The sequence below is a fragment of the Symphalangus syndactylus genome, chromosome 19 (genome assembly GCF_028878055.3).
Source record: "Symphalangus syndactylus isolate Jambi chromosome 19, NHGRI_mSymSyn1-v2.1_pri, whole genome shotgun sequence".
NCBI classification, from domain to species: domain Eukaryota; kingdom Metazoa; phylum Chordata; class Mammalia; order Primates; family Hylobatidae; genus Symphalangus; species Symphalangus syndactylus.
This window is the reverse complement of record NC_072434.2, coordinates 19,209,125-19,227,884: the sequence shown is the minus strand read 5'-3', so window position 1 is coordinate 19,227,884 and position 18,760 is coordinate 19,209,125. Positions and strand designations below refer to the sequence as shown.

General features: G+C 42.0%; 2 protein-coding genes and 1 pseudogene across 2 annotated transcripts; 2 read left to right on the top strand and 1 right to left on the bottom strand.

The window, feature by feature from the left end:
• Nucleotides 1–7,583: 7,583 nt before the first annotated feature.
• On the top strand, nt 7,584–12,096 carry ZBED6 (zinc finger BED-type containing 6). The gene has a single exon (XM_055234877.1). The coding sequence runs from the start codon at nt 8,502–8,504 to the stop codon at nt 11,436–11,438; it is 2,937 nt and encodes a 978-aa protein (XP_055090852.1). The 5' UTR covers nt 7,584–8,501; the 3' UTR covers nt 11,439–12,096.
• A 980-nt stretch (nt 12,097–13,076) lies between these two features.
• LOC129458728 (uncharacterized) lies at nt 13,077–13,175 on the top strand. The gene has a single exon (XM_055234904.1). The coding sequence runs from the start codon at nt 13,077–13,079 to the stop codon at nt 13,173–13,175; it is 99 nt and encodes a 32-aa protein (XP_055090879.1).
• Nucleotides 13,176–15,329: 2,154 nt separating this feature from the next.
• On the bottom strand, nt 15,330–18,191 carry LOC129458820 (charged multivesicular body protein 5-like; annotated as a pseudogene).
• Between the last annotated feature and the right edge of the window lie 569 nt (nt 18,192–18,760).

Below are 18,760 nucleotides of genomic sequence, written 5' to 3'. Positions count from 1 at the left end.
AAAAAATTAGTAAGAACAAGCTGAGTATTTACCCAGTTATTCCAGTTCAGGGTCTTGGTGGCTGGATCTTATCCCAGCAGCTCAGGGAGAAGAGCAGAAACCAAACCTGGACAGGCTGCTGCTATTCCATCACAGAGTACACTCACACACATCCAGGCTCACTAAGACTGGGATCATTTAGACATACCAGTTCACCTAATTTGCACATCTTTGGGATGTGGGAGGAAACTCACACAGACACGAGGGAAATGTGTAAACTCCACCCAGACAGTGTACTCGCCCAGGAATTGATTTATTTTTTTCTCATCATCATTTTAATGAAATGACATTGAATGAAACAATGTTATTTGAGGACCAAGTAAAAAATCCTGTATGAGGAAGTAAAACAGCAAAAGGATGCATTGGAAGCATTGGAAGGGGAAGGCAGGCCTAGAAGGGTTGATTTTTGATGATACCAGTTCAGATCCCACAGTCAGAGAAAGAAGTTTAAATTGTGTCATCTGCAGTTAGTAGGTTATTTGTGACTCCTGTCTAAGGCTTCCTGCTAGAATGCTCTGTTAGTCACTATCTTCTCACACGTCAGACAGCTGAGACCCAAAGGCAGGGATAAAAAGAGGCAAGATGAAACTGGGCGCGGTGGCTCACACCTGTAATCCCAGCACTTTGGGAGGCCAAGGTGGGCGGATCACCTGAGGTCAGGAGTTCAACACCAGCCTGGCCAACATGGTGAAACCCCGTCTCTACTGAAAATACAAAAAAAATTAGTTGAGCATGGTGGCAGGCGCCTATAATCTCAACTACTCGGGAGGCTGAGGCAGGAAAATCGCTTGTACCTGTGAGGCGAAGTTGGCAGTGAGCTGAGAGTGCGCCACTGCACTCCAGCCTGGGCAAGAAGAGCGAAACTCTGTCCCAAAAACAACAACAATAACGACAACAAAAAGGCAAGATGATGGATAGTGGGGGACTGTGGGGGAAGGGACTAGCTACTCACATGGTGGTTTCCCTCCCACTCCAATCTCTCATGTCGGGTAGTACAAACACAGGGCTACCCTCAGTTTGTAAAGCCCGAAGGGCTGACTAGAGCCTCAGGGGGAAGGCTAGGTCAGGATTTGAATCCAGATTATGTGAGAGTCAACACATCCTACCAGCGATCTGCTATGCAAATAATGAAGCTTAACCTTCAGGTACCCTTTCTTTCACAAGCTCCCTTCAAGGCTCTGGGCAGGGCCTTAGCAATGCAGTCATTCTAAAACTTGCAAAAGTAAGATTTTAATGACAATGGTTAAAAGCCCTGTTTCTTTTCCCTTAGCTCTCCTTTCTAGTACCTTCCCCTTATTGGGCATTTTGGGATCTGGCTAAAAGGGGGTTGGGATGCAATTATTTTGGGTTATAGTTATGTGATTTATAGTCACTTTCATGGGGCTAGAAATAGTTTTCAAGAATACCCCTATTGCCCACTGTAGTGACTCATCTAGCATTATGACCCAATGTTGTAGGGCCAGAGGTCACATTTTGTTTTAAACCTGCCCTACAGCATCTGGCACTGGAAGAATGTAAATCATTGAGGAGTGACAAGGTTTGAAACATATGGCATCAGAGGTTAGTCTGTGGAAATTCTTCACACGTCTAAAATTTTTTTTTTTTTTTTTTTTTTTTTTTTTTGAGATGGAGTCTCACTCTGTCACCCAGGCTGGAGTGCAGTGGCGCGACTTGGGCTTACCACAACCTCTGCCTCCTGGGTTCAAGCGATTCTCCTGCCTCAGCCTCCCAAGTAGCTGGGACTACAGATGCATGCCACCACACCCGGCTGATTTTTGTATTTTTAGTAGAGAGGGGGTTTCACCATGTTGGCCAGGCTGGTCTTGAACTCCTGACCTCAGGTGATCCACCTGTTTTGGCCTCCCAAAGTGCTGGGAATACAGGTGTGAGCCACTGCACCTGGCCACACATCTAAAATTTTATTTTTTTTTATTATGTTTTTTGAGATGGAGTCTTGCTCTGTCGCTCAGGCTGGAGTGCAGTGGCGTGATCTGTGGCAGTGGCAGCCTCTGCCTCCCGGGTTCCAGCGATTCTCCTGCCTCAGCCTCCTAGGTAGCTGGGATTACAGGCGCCCGCCACCACACCCGGCTAATTTTTTTGTATTTTTAGTAGAGACAGGGTTTCACCGTGGTCTCGATCTCCTGACATCGTGATCCGCCTGCCTCGGCCTCCCAAAGTGCTGGGATTGCAAGCGTGAGCCACTGCGCCCAGCCTAAAATTTTAAATGGAAGAGTCAGTTATCACCAACAGCTGGTATGTTAGCAAGCCTCCAAGAAAGACCCCAATGATTCCTGGCTCCTGCTATCATGCCCTTGCTTAGTCTCCTCCCACATTATGCCAGTGTTAATCTGTGTGATCAATAAAATACAGAAGAAATGGTGGTATGTAATGCCCAAGGCTAGGTCATAAAAGGCATTGCAGCTTATACTGTCTATCTTAGTGTATTTTTCTCGTCATTCACTCTGGGAGAAGCTTGTTGCCTATATCCTGAGCAGCCCTACGGAGAGGCCCTCAGGGTGAGAAACTGAGGTCTCATCTCCTGTTAACAGCTATATGAGTTGACTTGGAAATGTATCTTCCAGCCCCAGTCAAGCCTTAAGATGACTGCAGTCCTGGCCAACTTGATTGCAAACTCATTAGAGACTCTGAGCCAGAACCACCCAGCCAAACTGCTTCTGAATTCCTGACCCACAGACACATGAAATAAATGTTTGTTTGTTAAGCCACTATATTTTTGGGTGATTTGTTACATAGCAATAAATAATAGATTTAGTAAAAATGGTAGATCTTACCTGGTCAAGAGGGTATTAAATAATTCAATAATAATTCAATAAAGTCTTAGTGCTTATATATATATCTAAGAAACTTGATAGAAGCTGTACCAAATTTGACAATAATTATATATATATATATTTTTTTTCTTCTTTCTTTCTTTCTTTTTTTTTTTTTTTTGACTGAGTCTCACTCTGTCGCCCAGGCTGAAGTGCAGTGGTACACAATCTCAGCTCACTGTAATCTCCACCTCCTGGGTTCAAGCGATTCTGCTGCCTCTGCCTCCCAAATAGCTGGAATTACAGGTGCATGCCACAACATCCAGCTAATTTTTGTATTTTTAGTAGACATGGGGTTTTACCATGTTGCCCAGGCTGGTCTTGAATTCCTGGGCTTAAGTGATCCACTGGCCTGGGCCTCCCATAGTGCTGGGATTACAGGCATGAGGCACTGTGCCCAGCCACAGAGTTGTTTTTTTTTTTTTTTTTTAATGTGTAATTTGTTGTGATTTCCTTTTCTAGTCTAAATATTCTCTTGAACCTAATTTTGTCTCAATAATTTTGCATTTTTTTTCCAAACTTTTGCTCTCAAAGCAAAAACACACTGAATGTCCCAAAAGGTTTTGTCACTCACTGAAGAGGTCTAGAGACTGTTTAAAATCCATTTAGAATTTGAAGGGCAATATGAGTAGGGGGAATCTGGCATTGTGTCCTTGGTTTAGATACTTCACCCCCACTTATAACATACAAGGGGCAAGCCCAGCCCCACCCCTGAGAATTCTGTGTGTATACATGGGGGCAGGGAAGGTTGGCATGTGCGCTCTCCAGACTCTTAGAGGGTTTCCCAACTAGTTTTCTCTCTCTGCAACAGCCTCAGGCTTTTTCTTTTGCCTTTTTTTTATTTGTGAGACGGGGTCTCTCTCTGTTGCCCAGGTTGGAGTGCAGTGGCGCAATCTTGGCTCACTGCAAACTCTGCCTCCTGGGTTCAGGTGATTCTCCTGCCTCAGACTCCTGAGTAGCTGGGATTACAGGCGGGTGCTACCACACCTGGCTAATTTTGTATTTTTAGTAGAGACAGGCTTTCGCCAGGTTGGCCAGACTGGTCTTCACCTCCTGACCTCTAGTGATCTGCTGGTCTGGGCCTCCCAAAGTGCTGGGATTACAGGCGTGAGCCACCCTGCCCAGCTTGCCCTCTTCAATGTCCTTATTACCCTATTATTTTTTCTTTCCCCCCTTGAGAGATACGAAACATGATTGTTTCCATCAATAAAGGACTGGTGAAATAAATTGTAAAAAGACGCTTACAGAGAGCGGGATGGGAGCTGTTAAAAAGAATGTAGGCCGAGGTGGGCAGATTACCTGAGGTCAGGAGTTCCAGACCAGCCTGGCCAACATGGAGAAACCCCGTCTCTACTAAAAATGCAAAATTAGCCTGGCGTGGTGGTGCATTCCTGTAATCCCAGCTACTCAGGAGGCTGAGGCAGAAGAATAGCTTGAACCCGAAAGGTAGAGGTTACAGTGAACAGAGATTGTGCCATTGCACTGCAGCTTGGGAAACAAGAGTGAAACTCCGTCTCAAAAAAAAAAAAAAAGAACATGGTAGGCCTCTAAGTGCTGATGACCATTAAAAGATATTCAAGATACACTGTAAAGTGAAAAAAGCAAATTGCAAAACAATATGTATAGTTTTAGCCTGTTCATATTTTCATTCATTCTAAGATGTACATCCTTTCCTAGCCTGTCACCTACGCTGGAGTGCAATGGCGCGATCTTGGCTCACTGCAACTTCTACCTCCCAGGATCAAGCAATTCTCTTGCCTCAGCCTCCAAGTAGCTGGGATTACAGATGCGTGCCACCGTGCTGGGCTAATTTTTGTATTTTTAGTAGAGGCGGGATTTCACCATGTTGGCCAGGCTACTCTGGAACTCCTGACCTTGTGATTCGCCCGCCTCAACCTCCCAAAGTGCTGGGATTAGAGGCGTGAGCCACCCTGCCCGGCCGGCCTGTCAGTTTAATTGGCAGTTGTTGGTTTTTTTCTTCCACTTAGAGGCTTGTAAAATAAAAGTGTATCTTACAATCAATGATACTTTAGGTTTACTGAAATATGATCTAACTATAAACTATATATAGCACACTAGTCAGGCCAGGACTGCATCTTGGAAAGTCCTAGGTTGGAAAACCCTTAAGCTATGTGGAGAGCCCTCTGGTAAAATTTAAAAACCCTAGGTGTTGTGGCACAGACAGAAATTGGTTACCAGTAAAAGTCACACAGACCAAAAAAATAAAGACCAAAACAAAAGAAAAAGAAAGAAGAAAGAAATTGGCTACCAGGAACTTGCTTATTAGGTCTGTTGACATGGCAATGCCAGAGCATTGTCATGTAAGGCAGAGATTGGAGCTAAGATTCTAAAGTTGTGGTTCTTACTTTGAAAGGAGATAAAAGCCCAGATATGAGGAGGCTCAGGACCCCTCTGCTCTGATAAATTCCCAGTCTTGGGCTGCCTGGGACTCGCACACCACCAAGCTGGCAGCTGGAAGAACAAGCACACGTGGAGATAAAGGGTGCCTGAAGTCCCATCTGCTTTATCATCAAGTGTTTCCTTTCTTAGTAGCGTAATTATATCCTTTACCCAAGTTAGGTAAAATGTTGCCACCTAATTAGAGTTCTGCTGAGCCACTACCCCGGGGGGACCTTGGGCTCCTATTATATGTGTAATATATTTAAGTATATTTTCAGTGTAAAAGCCAGAAAGGATATATGGTAAGTTAATAAGAGCTATTTCTCAAGAATGAGATTAATAGAGATTTTAACTTTCTACTCTATATATTTCTGTATTAAGTTTCTAAAAAAACTTATGTGTATTACTTTTTTTTTGAGATGGAGTCTTACTCTGTTGCCAGATTGTTGTGCAGTGGTGCAATGTCAGCTCACTGCAACCTCTGCCTCCTAGGTTCAAGTGATTCTCCTGCCTCAGCCTCTCCAGTAGCTGGGACTACAGGCGCGTGCCACCACGCCTAGCTAATTTTTGTATTTTTGGTAGAGACGAGGTTTCACCATGTTGGCCAGGATGGTCTCGATCTCTTGACCTTGTGATCCGCCTGCCGAGGCCTCCCAAAGTGCTGGAATTACAGTAGTGAGCCACCGCGCCCGGCCACGTGTATTACTTTTATAACCGGGGGAAAAGGTAAAAAACATTCAAAAGGGAAAATAAGGGACAATGTTAATAATGAAGCAAGGATGAGACTGCTGATTGCGACCTCCAACTAACCCTCCGGAATTTTGTCACGAGCATGAATTATTTTTCAATACACAAATTTGCTTTAAGAAATCAAAGCAACGCCCCCAAAGCCCAATCTCACTTCTTCAAGTAAAAATAAACTAACAAATCATTCTACATTGCATGCTTAGGAAAGGTATGGTTTATTTCTAAATTAAATGTGTACATGGTTTGGGAGATTTACTCATTAAGCAAACACTTTGGTAAGAATAAATTGAGCGTTTACTGAATGGTAGGTAGTCTCAGTTCCTGCGGCCCTCCCGCTTATTACCTCATTTGATTTAAAAACAAAAACAAAAACAAAACGTTATGAAAGCCGGCTTCAAGGTATTCCTTAGAAGGCAAGGGACTCCCCGACCCAGCGCCTCCCCCGTCACGTGACCCTGTGACCCGGAGCAGCCATCTTAGGCATCGCCTCATAGAGGAACTACATCTTCCAGAACCCTCGCGCCCTGCGTCGTGCTGGCACTTTTACCGGCCGGGCCTTAGAGCGGAGCCTGTAGCCGGGCGCCATCTTTGACGCTGGCAGTCTTGGTTTTCTGCTGGTGCTGCTGCTGCTGGGAGGACGACGGACGGCAGCGGCCAAGCAAGAAGAAAGACGTGGCAGCAAGCGGGAGTCGGGGATAGTGTCATCGGTTCGGTAAAGTTTCTGTTCTCTGGTAACTAGACCCGTTTTTTTGATTCCCGGGTGGCTTGGGGCCGGGGAGGTGGGGGAGAGGGCGAGGGGAGTGGCAGCGGCCTCCCCTCGCCCCTGGGTCGCGGCCTATCCCGGGAAGTCAGAGCGGATCCTTCAGCTTCGCCGTAACGACCCCTCCCCCCCCACCTCCCGGTCGCGGCCCTCGCCGGGGCTGGCTGGGAGCCCCAGGCTCCCGCTCACTTTTCCCATCCTCCCCACCCCCACCCCCCACCCCCACCCCCCACCCCCTTCACCCCACCCCCACGGCGCCTGCTCCTTTCCCAGCCACCCTTCCTCCCCTCCCCCACATCCGGTGTTCGCTAATCTCGGGGAGCCCGGAGCAGCCCCCGAAAACCGACTGTTCCCCCGAATCCCGAAGAGAGAACTGACAGTAGATTGCTTTCTTCGGGGCAACAGTTTCTCTAGTTGAGCGGACCCTCACTGCCTAAATCAATCAGACTGAGTGCCGGGCGCTGAATTTACCTACTCTCATTCCTCTCCAGGGTCCCACTACTTTGGAGCTTGTCTCAAACTCCACATACAGAAAGCCACCGACCTTATTCCGGTATCCTACACCCATTCCCCACCCTCATTACACTCCCACCCCTGGCCCTCAGCGTCGGAGTCAAGAGCAACAGGGACACTTCCGTTCTCCTTGTAGGATTGGTGAAACCGTAATGAAGAACACCCCTAAACTCCCATAATCGGTGCGGATTCCTATGGGGAAGGCCTATATTGTTGACATCTTCCAGGCCTTGGTTCTGGACCTTGAGAAGGAGGCTGTGGAACTAGAGATAGCGATGCTTTTTAGGGTAAATGTGTGTAGGTATTGGGGGAAGGGGAGGGATCAATCGAAAAGAAATGGAAGTGGTTTAAAGTTCATATTTCACTTTTTGCTATCCCTATAGCGTCCAACTTGTAAGTTACTTACAGGCTGTAAAAGCTTCTCCAGTCTAAAAATATCTGAAGACTAAACTTGAGTTAACTCTTAATACAAACAGTACTTTGAAAGTGCAGCATTTAACCTTGTTTTAAAATTTTATTCTCAAAGCATTTTTTTCCAGCCACTCACATTTTAAAAGGTTGTATTACTTTTAGTTAGAACTGAAAGGGCTCAACTAGCATTTGCTGTGACCAGTATGCGGAGTCTGTGTTGGCTTTCCAGAATTGACTTTTTGGGTTGTATTGGCAAATCACAGTCCTAAATGATGAATGTTGAATGATGCACTATGTTTTTGTTTAAATGAGATTTCCTGAAAATAGTTAATTTCAGAATTAAGGGAAATTGATGTCACTATCATGAGGCATCATAAAAAAATATATTTTACAAGGTGAAGGCATTTCAAGCAGATATAGTTCTTGATGAAGCAGGAAGAACATGGATCTGGAATTTGGAAGACCTGGCTTCTAGCTGCTACTAACCAATTCTGTGACTCTGGGAAAGGGGGACTCAGTTCTTACTTCTGTAACATGAGGACACTGGACTATTTGAATTCAGAACTTAGAAAATTGGAAGGGACCTTAAAGCCCTCTAAGAAAGAGTTCGGGAATGTTCTCCATTGCTGTCACTTTTCCTCCAAAAATAACCTGGCTTGGAAGTTATTGGTCCAGTGGGAATTTGATTCCCCATAGAAATTGGAGAAAAGGTAATGCAAATAGAGAGGAACAGCTGTATTTCTGCTTGAGTAATAAACCCACTAACAGATTCTGGTACGAATTGTGGAGACATAAAGAGAATGAGTGTATGTACTTTAAGTGTACCAGTTTCTTCACTCTCTCCTGGCAGAAGATGCAGCGCTTTTAGTGATTCTGGGATTCTGGGATGTGTTCCTATTAATTCTAATACAGATGAAGAAGATGTGGTAGAGGAAAAGATGGTAGCAGAAGGAGTGAATAAAGAGGCAAAACAGCCTGCTAAAAAGAAAAGAAAGAGGGGTTTGCGAATTAAGGGGAAAAGGCGTCGAAAAAAATTGATTCTTGCCAAAAAGTTTAGTAAGGATTTGGGATCTGGGAGGCCTGTTGGAGATGCCCCTGCTTTGTTAGCTTCCAATGACCCTGACCAGGATGAAGAAAGTCTTTTTGAGAGCAATATAGAAAAACAGATCTATCTACCTAGCACTAGAGCCAAGACCTCCATTGTGTGGCACTTCTTTCATGTTGACCCCCAGTACACCTGGCGGGCTATTTGTAACCTCTGTGAGAAAAGCGTCAGCAGGGGTAAACCGGGTAGCCATCTTGGTACATCTACTCTTCAACGACATTTGCAAGCAAGGCATTCACCTCATTGGACCAGGGCCAACAAGTTCGGAGTTACTAGTGGAGAGGAGGACTTTACCTTGGATGTATCTTTATCTCCCTCTTCTGGAAGCAATGGAAGCTTTGAATATATTCCTACTGATCCATTAGATGATAATAGAATGGGTAAGAAGCATGATAAATCAGCATCTGATGCCCTAAGGGCAGAAAGAGGGAGATTTCTCATCAAAAGTAACATTGTCAAGCATGCTTTAATTCCTGGAACTAGAGCCAAGACATCTGCCGTTTGGAATTTTTTTTACACTGATCCTCAGCACATCTCAAGAGCTGTGTGTAATATATGTAAAAGAAGTGTGAGCCGGGGTAGGCCAGGGTCCCACTTAGGGACTTCAACACTTCAACGACACCTGCAAGCCACACATCCTATCCATTGGGCTGTTGCCAACAAAGACAGTGGTGCTGTTGCAAGTGGATTAGATGAAGCTGAGACTGAGAGAAGTGATCTCTTGAGTGATACCTTGCATGGAGAAAAGTCTACAGGCAGCCAAGATTTAACAGCTGAGGACCTTAGTGACTCTGATTCAGATGAACCTATGCTAGAGGTTGAAAATAGATCTGAAAGTCCTATTCCCGTTTCAGAGCAAGGCACTCTGATGCATGCGCAGGAGAGAGAAACAACATGTGGAAATCCAGTCTCAAGTCAAATAAGTCAGGCAATTATCCAAATGATTGTGGAGGATATGCATCCTTACAACTACTTCTCAACTCCAGCCTTTCAGAGGTTCATGCAGATTGTGGCCCCTGATTATAGGTTGCCATCAGAGACTTACTTTTTCACTAAGGCTGTACCTCAGTTATATGATTGTATCAGAGAAAAAATTTTCTTAACTTTAGAGAATGTTCAGAGCCAAAAGATACACCTGACTGTTGACATATGGACCCATGACCCATCCACTGACTATTTTATTGTGACTGTACACTGGGTTTCTTTGGAAACTGCGTCTTTTCTCAATAATGGCAGGATCCCCGATTTTAGAAAGTGGGCAGTGCTTTGTGTTACAGGTTTGGCTAAAGACTGTTTGATAACCAATATTTTACAAGAATTAAATGACCAGATTGGTCTGTGGCTTTCTCCAAATTTCCTTATCCCTAGCTTCATTGTTTCTGACAATTCCTCTAATGTGGTACATGCAATCAAAGATGGTGGTTTTACCCATGTGCCATGCTTCCTGCATTGTTTAAATATGGTCATTCAGGACTTTTTCTGCGAGCACAAAAGCATTGAGAATATGTTAGTGGCTGCCAGGAAAACTTGTCATCATTTTAGTCATTCGGTCAAGGCCCGTCAGATACTGCAAGAGTTCCAAAATGATCACCAACTTCCATGGAAGAATTTGAAGCAGGATGAAACTGGCCATTGGATTTCTACTTTTTATATGTTAAAATGGCTCTTGGAGCATTGCTACTCAGTTCACCATAGTCTTGGTAGAGCCAGTGGAGTTGTGCTCACCTCACTTCAGTGGACTCTAATGACTTATGTTTGTGATATTCTTAAGCCATTTGAGGAGGCTACCCAGAAAGTGAGTGTGAAGACCGCAGGATTGAATCAGGTGCTACCCGTAATCCATCATCTACTCCTTTCCTTGCAGAAACTCAGAGAAGATTTTCAAGTCAGAGGTATTACTCAGGCCCTCAATCTGGTGGATAGTTTATCTCTGAAACTTGAAACGGATACCCTACTAAGTGCCATGCTTAAATCCAAGCCCTGTGTCTTGGCTACTTTGTTAGATCCTTGCTTTAAAAACAGTTTGGAAGACTTTTTTCCTCAAGGTGCTGATTTAGAAACTTATAAGCAGTTCCTTGCAGAAGAGGTCTGTAATTATATGGAATCTTCACCAGAGATCTGCCAAATTCCAATTTCAGAAGCTTCTTGTCCCTCAGTTACAGTGAGAGCTGATTCATTTACCTCATCTCTAAAAGAAGGCACCTCCGATTCAGGTTCTGTTGATAGCTCAGCTGTAGACAATGTCGCCCTTGGAAGCAAAAGCTTCATGTTCCCTTCTGCTGTAGCAGTTGTGGATGAGTACTTCAAAGAGAAGTATTCAGAGCTCTCAGGAGGTGATGACCCTTTAATTTACTGGCAGAGGAAGATAAGCATATGGCCGGCTTTGACCCAGGTTGCCATCCAGTATCTAAGTTGCCCCATGTGTAGTTGGCAATCTGAATGTATCTTTACTAAAAATAGCCACTTTCATCCAAAACAGATCATGAGCCTGGACTTTGACAATATAGAACAACTGATGTTTCTGAAAATGAACTTGAAAAATGTTAACTACGATTATTCTACATTGGTTCTGAGCTGGGATCCTGAGCAGAATGAAGTTGTTCAAAGCAGTGAAAAAGAAATACTGCCTTAATTTCTTTTTCTCCATTTAAAATGGGCAACTTTTTGCTGTGTTACTGTATCTTAATAGCTATAGTTGTTAAATATAATCATTATCTTTATAAACACATCTGGGGAAACCTGAAATCACACAAGGGCTGAAAATTCCTCAGAGGCAATATAATTTTGATAAAATGAAGATTGAAGATTTCATAGCTATAACTGTGTCGCTAGCACTTGAAAATTTTGCTTATACCAATGAGAGAGCAAAGATATTTTTAATTAAAAAAAATATAGTGCAGCATTGAAAGGCCTTAGGCTTTCTGCCTGGTAGATTGAACTAGTAATTGGTTTTAAGTAAAATTTCCCCCACCATGGGAAATTTTATTGCTCTGAAATCAACGAAATGAGAAAAAAGCACACTAGGCTGGCATTCCTCCTGCCCGTTTTTCTGTTTCCTTAAAAACCCTGATGCTTAATTACAACTTGGCAAAAGGAAAACCCGTGAAATTGTTTTATATTTGGAAATTTCTAATTGCCTCCTCATACTGGTCAGCTTTATACTTTCAAATTGTTGAGTGTGATAGTGTTACGCTTTAGAATTGGGTCTTATATAAAAGGGAAATATTAGAAAACAATTAGGAAAATATACTTTTAGTCTTTGAAATGACTGTTTTAACCTTTATAAAATATTATAAAAAATAACAAAGATTGTGTAGATATTTTCAAATAATTTCTGGGTAAAAACAGACTAAAACGTTTGCAAGAATTGGAAAAGATTGAATGGGAATTGTAATGAGAGCCCTTTGAACATGCTTGGAAAAACCCAGTAGACATTTCCCAAAGATTGTTTCTGTAATTTTAGGTAATCTTTTTAAAAACATACTTAATGACCCATAATACTGTATTAACTGTGCGGTTATTTTGGCTACTGAATTCTTAATGAAAACTAAGCAGTCGGTATTTTTATGTGTTAGGAATCGTTGGTGAAATGAGTGAATTGATCTCATTTTAAGATCCCTTTCTACTCTGAAAGTATGTTTCTGAGATTGAGTAGGAGGCCAGAAAATGATGACTTTTAGTAAAAGTCTATTAAAAGTTTCAGACTGAATAACTAATGTGAGATCCCAATTTTCCTTTTTTTCATTTTAGATTTGGGGATATTCCCTGCCCAAAAAATTCCTGGAAAATTGACTAGTATTAAGTGTGAGTAAAAGGTGTCCACTTTTTTTTAAGTTTTGATTTTAGTTTTGTCTTGGATAGTATTTGGCAAGATTTAGCCTAGAAATTATGTAGTATTTATTACATAAGAATCAAAATTGCTTTGTTACTGGGCTGGTTTCAAAGTTTAGAACTCATTTCTATGTATCAAAATCGGGGTTTTTTTTTTTGTTTTTGATTTTTTTTTTTTAATTCTTAAATGGTAAATATGCCATTGTGAAATGAAATCTCAACACCAAAAGTTTACCCTTTTACTAACTGGAGTAAATGTATACTTACAAAGTCTTTAGCTGTAGCCATTAGTAGTAAAGAATTTGGACCTAGGCTGCGTAAGCAAGCCTTTCCAGGGCCACTATTTAATGGCAAACCAGTGACACTGGTGTTGATACAAAATAAGAAATAAATTTTCCCTTAGATAAAGCTTTCTGTGTCTTGACAGTGCCAGTTTAGAATGGCTATAATGCTGCTCTGCCTTCTACAGCTTGCTGCACCACTCTGTAGTTACTCTATTACCATACGTTTCTATCTTTTTTGGTTAAACACTCCCTGATGACGATGATGGATATATATACATACATCCATATTATACATAATGATATGTGTAAGGATTTACCTTCATCTTTATTTTATGGGCTGGGCAAAATTTAGTGTAACAATAACTTCATGATACTTTGGTATAAGAGTAAGTTCTTTATTTTTATAATGAACCCAAATCTAAAGTCTTTTATAGTGTATTTTACAAGGGGAAACTTATCCAAATGTTATATTTCTATACATTTTTGTGTATATGTGTGTGTGTGTATAAGCCAGTTAGTATATATCTGTATGTATATTATATACATAAAACACTATATTTTTACATACAAGTATGCTTTTATTATACAGATAATAAAGATGGGGGAAGGTTTCTGTTTTTTTCTTAATAGGTGAAGAAATCTTGAAGACCAGAAATTGGATCTTACTGAAAAACTGATTTTTTTTTTTGTTTTTTTTAAATTATATTGTTCAGCTATGGAAGATGGATTTTTTTTTTTCATGATCCTTTGACTCTCAAGTTCATCTTTAAATGAACTCTTTTTTTTTGTTTGTTTGTTTTTGTTTTTGAGGAGATAACTAACCCTAGCTGTCTCCAGTCTGACAAAGGTTATTTGAATGGACTTAATCTCCCAGTAGTTGGGAGATGTTCTAAAAACACATGCTGTGTTTGAATTGTGGCTGAGAGGTTTTCTTGGCAATGTGAGGAGGAAAATTTTTTCTGCCTCATTATTATTAATTCATGGATTGAGTGTTGGTTCGACCTACAGGCGTAATAGATTGGAACTCAGTGAAGACACAGACGTTCCTGTTGAGAGCAACCAGCTAATGTAAGTGGGGAAGCAGGCATTTTTGGCATGAAAGGAGTGAACATTCTTGTCATTTAAGGCATAATTTTCATGGATCAGTAAGAAATTAAAAGGCCATTGTTCAGACATTTTTGCTTGTACATAATTGTTTACAAATTTTTAGTTTTGGGATGGAAACATATTTTTTTCTTTCTTTCTTTTTTCTTTTTTGGAGACAGAGTTTTACTCTTGTCCCCCAGGCTGGAGTGCAATGGCGTGATCTTGGCTCACTGCAACCTCCTGCTCCCGGGTTCAAGCAGTTCTCCTGCCTCAGCCTCCTGGGTAGCTGGGATTACAGGCGTGCACCACTACACCCGGATAATTTTTGTATTATTAGTGGAGATGAAGTTTCACCATGTTGGCCAGGCTGGTCTGGAATTCCTCACCTCAGGTGATCCACCAGCCTCAGCCTCCCAAAGTGCTGGGATTACAAGCTTGAGCCACCGCCCCTGGCCCATAGTTTTTCTTTGTTTTGATAATGTATGTACATTGTAAAAAAGGTAAAAACAGCATAGCCAAAGTGAAATCTTCCTGTAATTCCATCTCCTTGGAGAAAAGCACTGGGTTATTTTGTTTCGTTTTGAAACAGGGTCTTGTTCTCTGTCACTGAGGCTGGAGTGCAGTGGCATGATCATAGCTCACTGCAACGTCAAACCCCTGGGCTTAAGAGATCCTATTGCTGAAGCCTCCTGAGTAGCTGGAACTACAGGTGTGCACCGCTGTACCTGGCTACTTTTTAAAACTTTTTGTAGAGATGGAGTCTCCCTGTGTTCCTCAGGCTGGTCTCAAACTCCTGGGTTCAAGCAGTCTTCCTGCCTTGGCCAACCAAAGTGTTGGGATTACAGGCATGAGCCACCATGCCTGGCCTCCCATTCCTTTTTAAATAACGATTCTAGATGATTTTATAATCAAGTTCCAGTAATAAACTCTCATTGGGATTTTTGACTTGAATTACATTCGATGTCTGCATTATTTTGGGGATAAGTAATTTCTTTAATCCTCTATTTATTCATTATCCAGGTCTTCTGTGCCTTAGTAGTTTCATAGTTTTTTGGTTTTGTTTTTAATTTAATGTGGGTCTTGCATACTTCTTCATTTTCTTCCTGTATTTCTTTTTATTGCGAATGGTCTCTTCCTGTATATCTTTTTACTGTGAATGGTACTCTGCCATCATCTGAATGATTACTGCTGGTATGAAGGAAATTTACTGCTTCTTGTACATCTTATATTTTTATTACTTTCAATTTGTTTTAGTTGATAGATTTTCTAGTTTGCAACCATGTAATCTGCAGGTTCTGGTTTTTTTTCTTTTTTGCCTCATGTTTTTTTTTTTTTTTTTTTTTTTTTTTTTTTTTTTTTTTTTGAGATGGAGTATTGCTCTCGTTGCCTAGGCTGGAGTGCAGTGGTGCTGTCTTGGCTCATTGCAACCTCTGCCTCCCGGGTTCAAGTGATTCTTTTGTCTCAGCCTCCCAAGTAGCTGAGATTACAGGCACATGCCACCATGCCTGGCTAATTTTTGTATTTTTAGTAGAGATGGGGTTTCATCATATTGGCCAGGCTAGTCTCAAACTCCTGACCTCAGGTGATCTGCCCACCTCGGCCTCCTAAAGTGTTGGGATTACAGGCGTGAGCTATTGTGCCCAGCCTGTCTCGTCTTTAATATATGTTTGTAATTTATGCCTTTTTTTCCTTTTAAAAAAATTGAGTAAATAAATATCCTATTCATCAAATATCAAGAAATATTCATTATTGATTTCAAGATGTATTGAGGAAACCACAGAATCAAAATACCCACTTCTGATACAGTAGTGATTTTTTTTTTTTTTTTTTTTTTTTTTTTTTTTGGAGACGGAGTTTCGCTCTTGTTGCCTAGGCTGGAGTGCAATGGCGCGATCTTGGCTCACCGCAACCTCCGCCTCCCAGGTTCAAGCAGTTCTCCTACCTCAGCCTCCCGAGTAGCTGGGATTACAGGCATGCACCACCACACCCGGCTAATTTTTTTGTATTTTTAGTAGAGATGGGGTTTCTCCATGTTGAGACTGGTCTCAAACTCCCGACCTCAGGTGATCCGCCCACCTCCGCCTCCCAAAGTGCTGGGATTACAGGCATGAGCCACCACGCCCAGCCCGATTTTTTTTTTTTTTTTGAGACGGAGTCTCACTCTGTTGCCCAGGCTGTGGGGCGATCTTGGCTCACTGCGACCTCCGCCTCCTGGGTTCAAGCGATTCTGCTTCAGCCTCCTGAGAGTAGGACTACAGGCGCCCACCACCACACCCGGCTAATTTTTTGTATTTCTAGTAGAGATGGGGTTTCACCATGTTGGCCAGGCTGGTCTCGAACTTCTGACCTTGTGATCTGCCTTGCCTCAGCCTTTCAAAGTGCTGGGATTACAGGTGTGAGCCACCGCGCCCAGCCAGAATCAAGTTTTAGTACAAAGAAAGCATTTCCCAAGCAATGAGTCTCAAAGGAAAAAAATAGAAGAGCAATGTAATTAAACTTTCCTTCAAAGAAAGGACAGAAACATATCTGTTATGGTAAATTTGGAAAGATCAGTATTTCATAGTCCCATAATATGTTTTACATGATGTACTTAAATGCGAATGTATGAAGCAGGGATCTGTGGCAATCCAAATTCATCCACCAGAACTCCATCCTTGTTTTTTGTGACAGTGGGAACACCTTCTGGAATTACAGGTGCAGATGCTGCCTCATCTAAATAGAACTGTCTTGGTCCGCCACAAGCTCATCACCCAGTGTATCCAACTCTGCTTCTAGGTCGTCTTCATCTAATTCTGGGCCGCCATAACTGCAACTCAGTGCTTCTTGGATTTCATTTGCATCTTCCATCATGTCCACTAGCTGGTCTTGTAAATTCTCAGTCTGGTCAGTTTTCACTTGCTTGTGTACCTTCATTTCCTTTGCTCCCAGTTTCATAGCATCAACCGTGGTCTTGGTATCCTTCAATGACTGAATGGTATAATTGACTTGTTTCATGTTGAATGACTATTGGGTGCGATTGTCCTGCTGCTGCTCATACATCCGCTTTTGTTTTAAAACTCGCAAGGCTTTCTGCGTAATCATATTCTTTGTAGGACCCCCTCTCATCTTGATCTGGTCCTTAAACTTCACTAGCTCAGCATCCAATCTAGAAATCTTGTCAGTGGATTCTGCCCTGCTGTCCACCATGCCAATGCAGTCATTCAGGCTGGGGAGCAGAGCGTTAATTTCACTTTCCTGAAGAATCAGTTTATCTTGAGTGGTTGTGAAGGAACCCAAACACCTTTTTTTCTTTTTCCTTTTTTTTTTTTTTTTTTTTTTTTTGAGACGGAGTCTCGCTCTGTCACTAGGCTGGAGTGCAGTGGCGTACTCTTGGCTCACTGCAGCCTCCGCCTTCTGGGTTCAAGCGATTCTCCTGCCTCAGCCTGCCGAGTAGCTGGGATTACAGGCATCTGCCATCATGCCTGGCTAATTTTTGTATTTTTTAGTAGAGATTAGGTTTCACCATATTGGCCAGGCTGGTCTCAAACTCCTGGACTCAAGTGATCAGCCCACCTAGGCCTCCCAAAGTGCTGGGATTATAGGCATGAGCCACTGTTCCCGGCCTAACACCTTTTTTTCTTAATGCATATACTAGAACATCTGGAACAGTGTTGAAAGATGGTGAAGACAGTTGAATGGGTGTCCTTCTTTCATTTATCTTGAGTTAGTTTAGTGTTTTACCATATTGCATATGCTGATGATTTCTGGTGATTATGTGCATTTATGCTAGGAAGTACCTTATAATTTACGAAGTTTTTGTTGAGTGGATATTGCACCTCAGGTTCCTTTTTTTTTTTTTTTTTTTTGGGCTATTTGGTAAAAAAAGACTACTTCAAATACTTTTCTTCACTTTTTAACCATTTTTTCTTTTTTGAAGTCTTTCAAAAATTACTACAGGATTTTGTTTTTTGTTTTTTACCCCTTTTACTCTAGTAAATATAATGAGTTTCCTAATGTTAACCCATTCCTAGTCCCAGCATAAACCTTTTTGATTATGTAGTGTTATTTTTATTTATTTTATTTTAATTTTTATTTAGAGATGGAGTCTCATTGTGTTGCCCAGGCTGGTCTCAAACTCCTAGCTTCAAGTCAGTAATCCTCCCAAAGCTCTGGGATTACAGGCATGAGCTACCATACCTGACCATGTTACTATTTTAATATACAGCTGGTTCAATTTGCTAATGCTTTATTTAGGATTTTTTATCTGTGTCATAAATCAGATGTCCAAAGCAGCTGTTTTAAACAATTTTTAAAATTTTTATTTATTTATTTAGAGACAGTGTCTTGCTCTTTTGCCCAGGTTGGAATACAGTGATGTGATCACAGCTCAGTGCAGCCTCAAACTCCTGGGCTCAAGGCTTCCTCCAGTGTCAGCCCCCTGAGTAGCTGGGATTACAAACGTGACTCACTATGCCTGGCTATTGGTAAAAATATTATGACTGTGTTTTGAGTTTGTAATATATGTGGCACAAAGTTTTGTTTTGTCTTGCTATTTTTTTTTTTTTTTTTTTTTAGAGATAGAGTCTCGCTCTGCCTCCCAGGCTGGAGTGCAGTGATGTGATCATAGCTCACTGCAGTCTCAAACTCCTGGGCTCAAGTGATCCTTCTAGCTCGGCCTCCCAAGTAGCGAGGACCACAGATGCATGGACCATGCCCAGCTAAATTTTTTTTTCTTTTGGGAGAGAGACATGGTCTCACTATGTTGCCCAGGCTT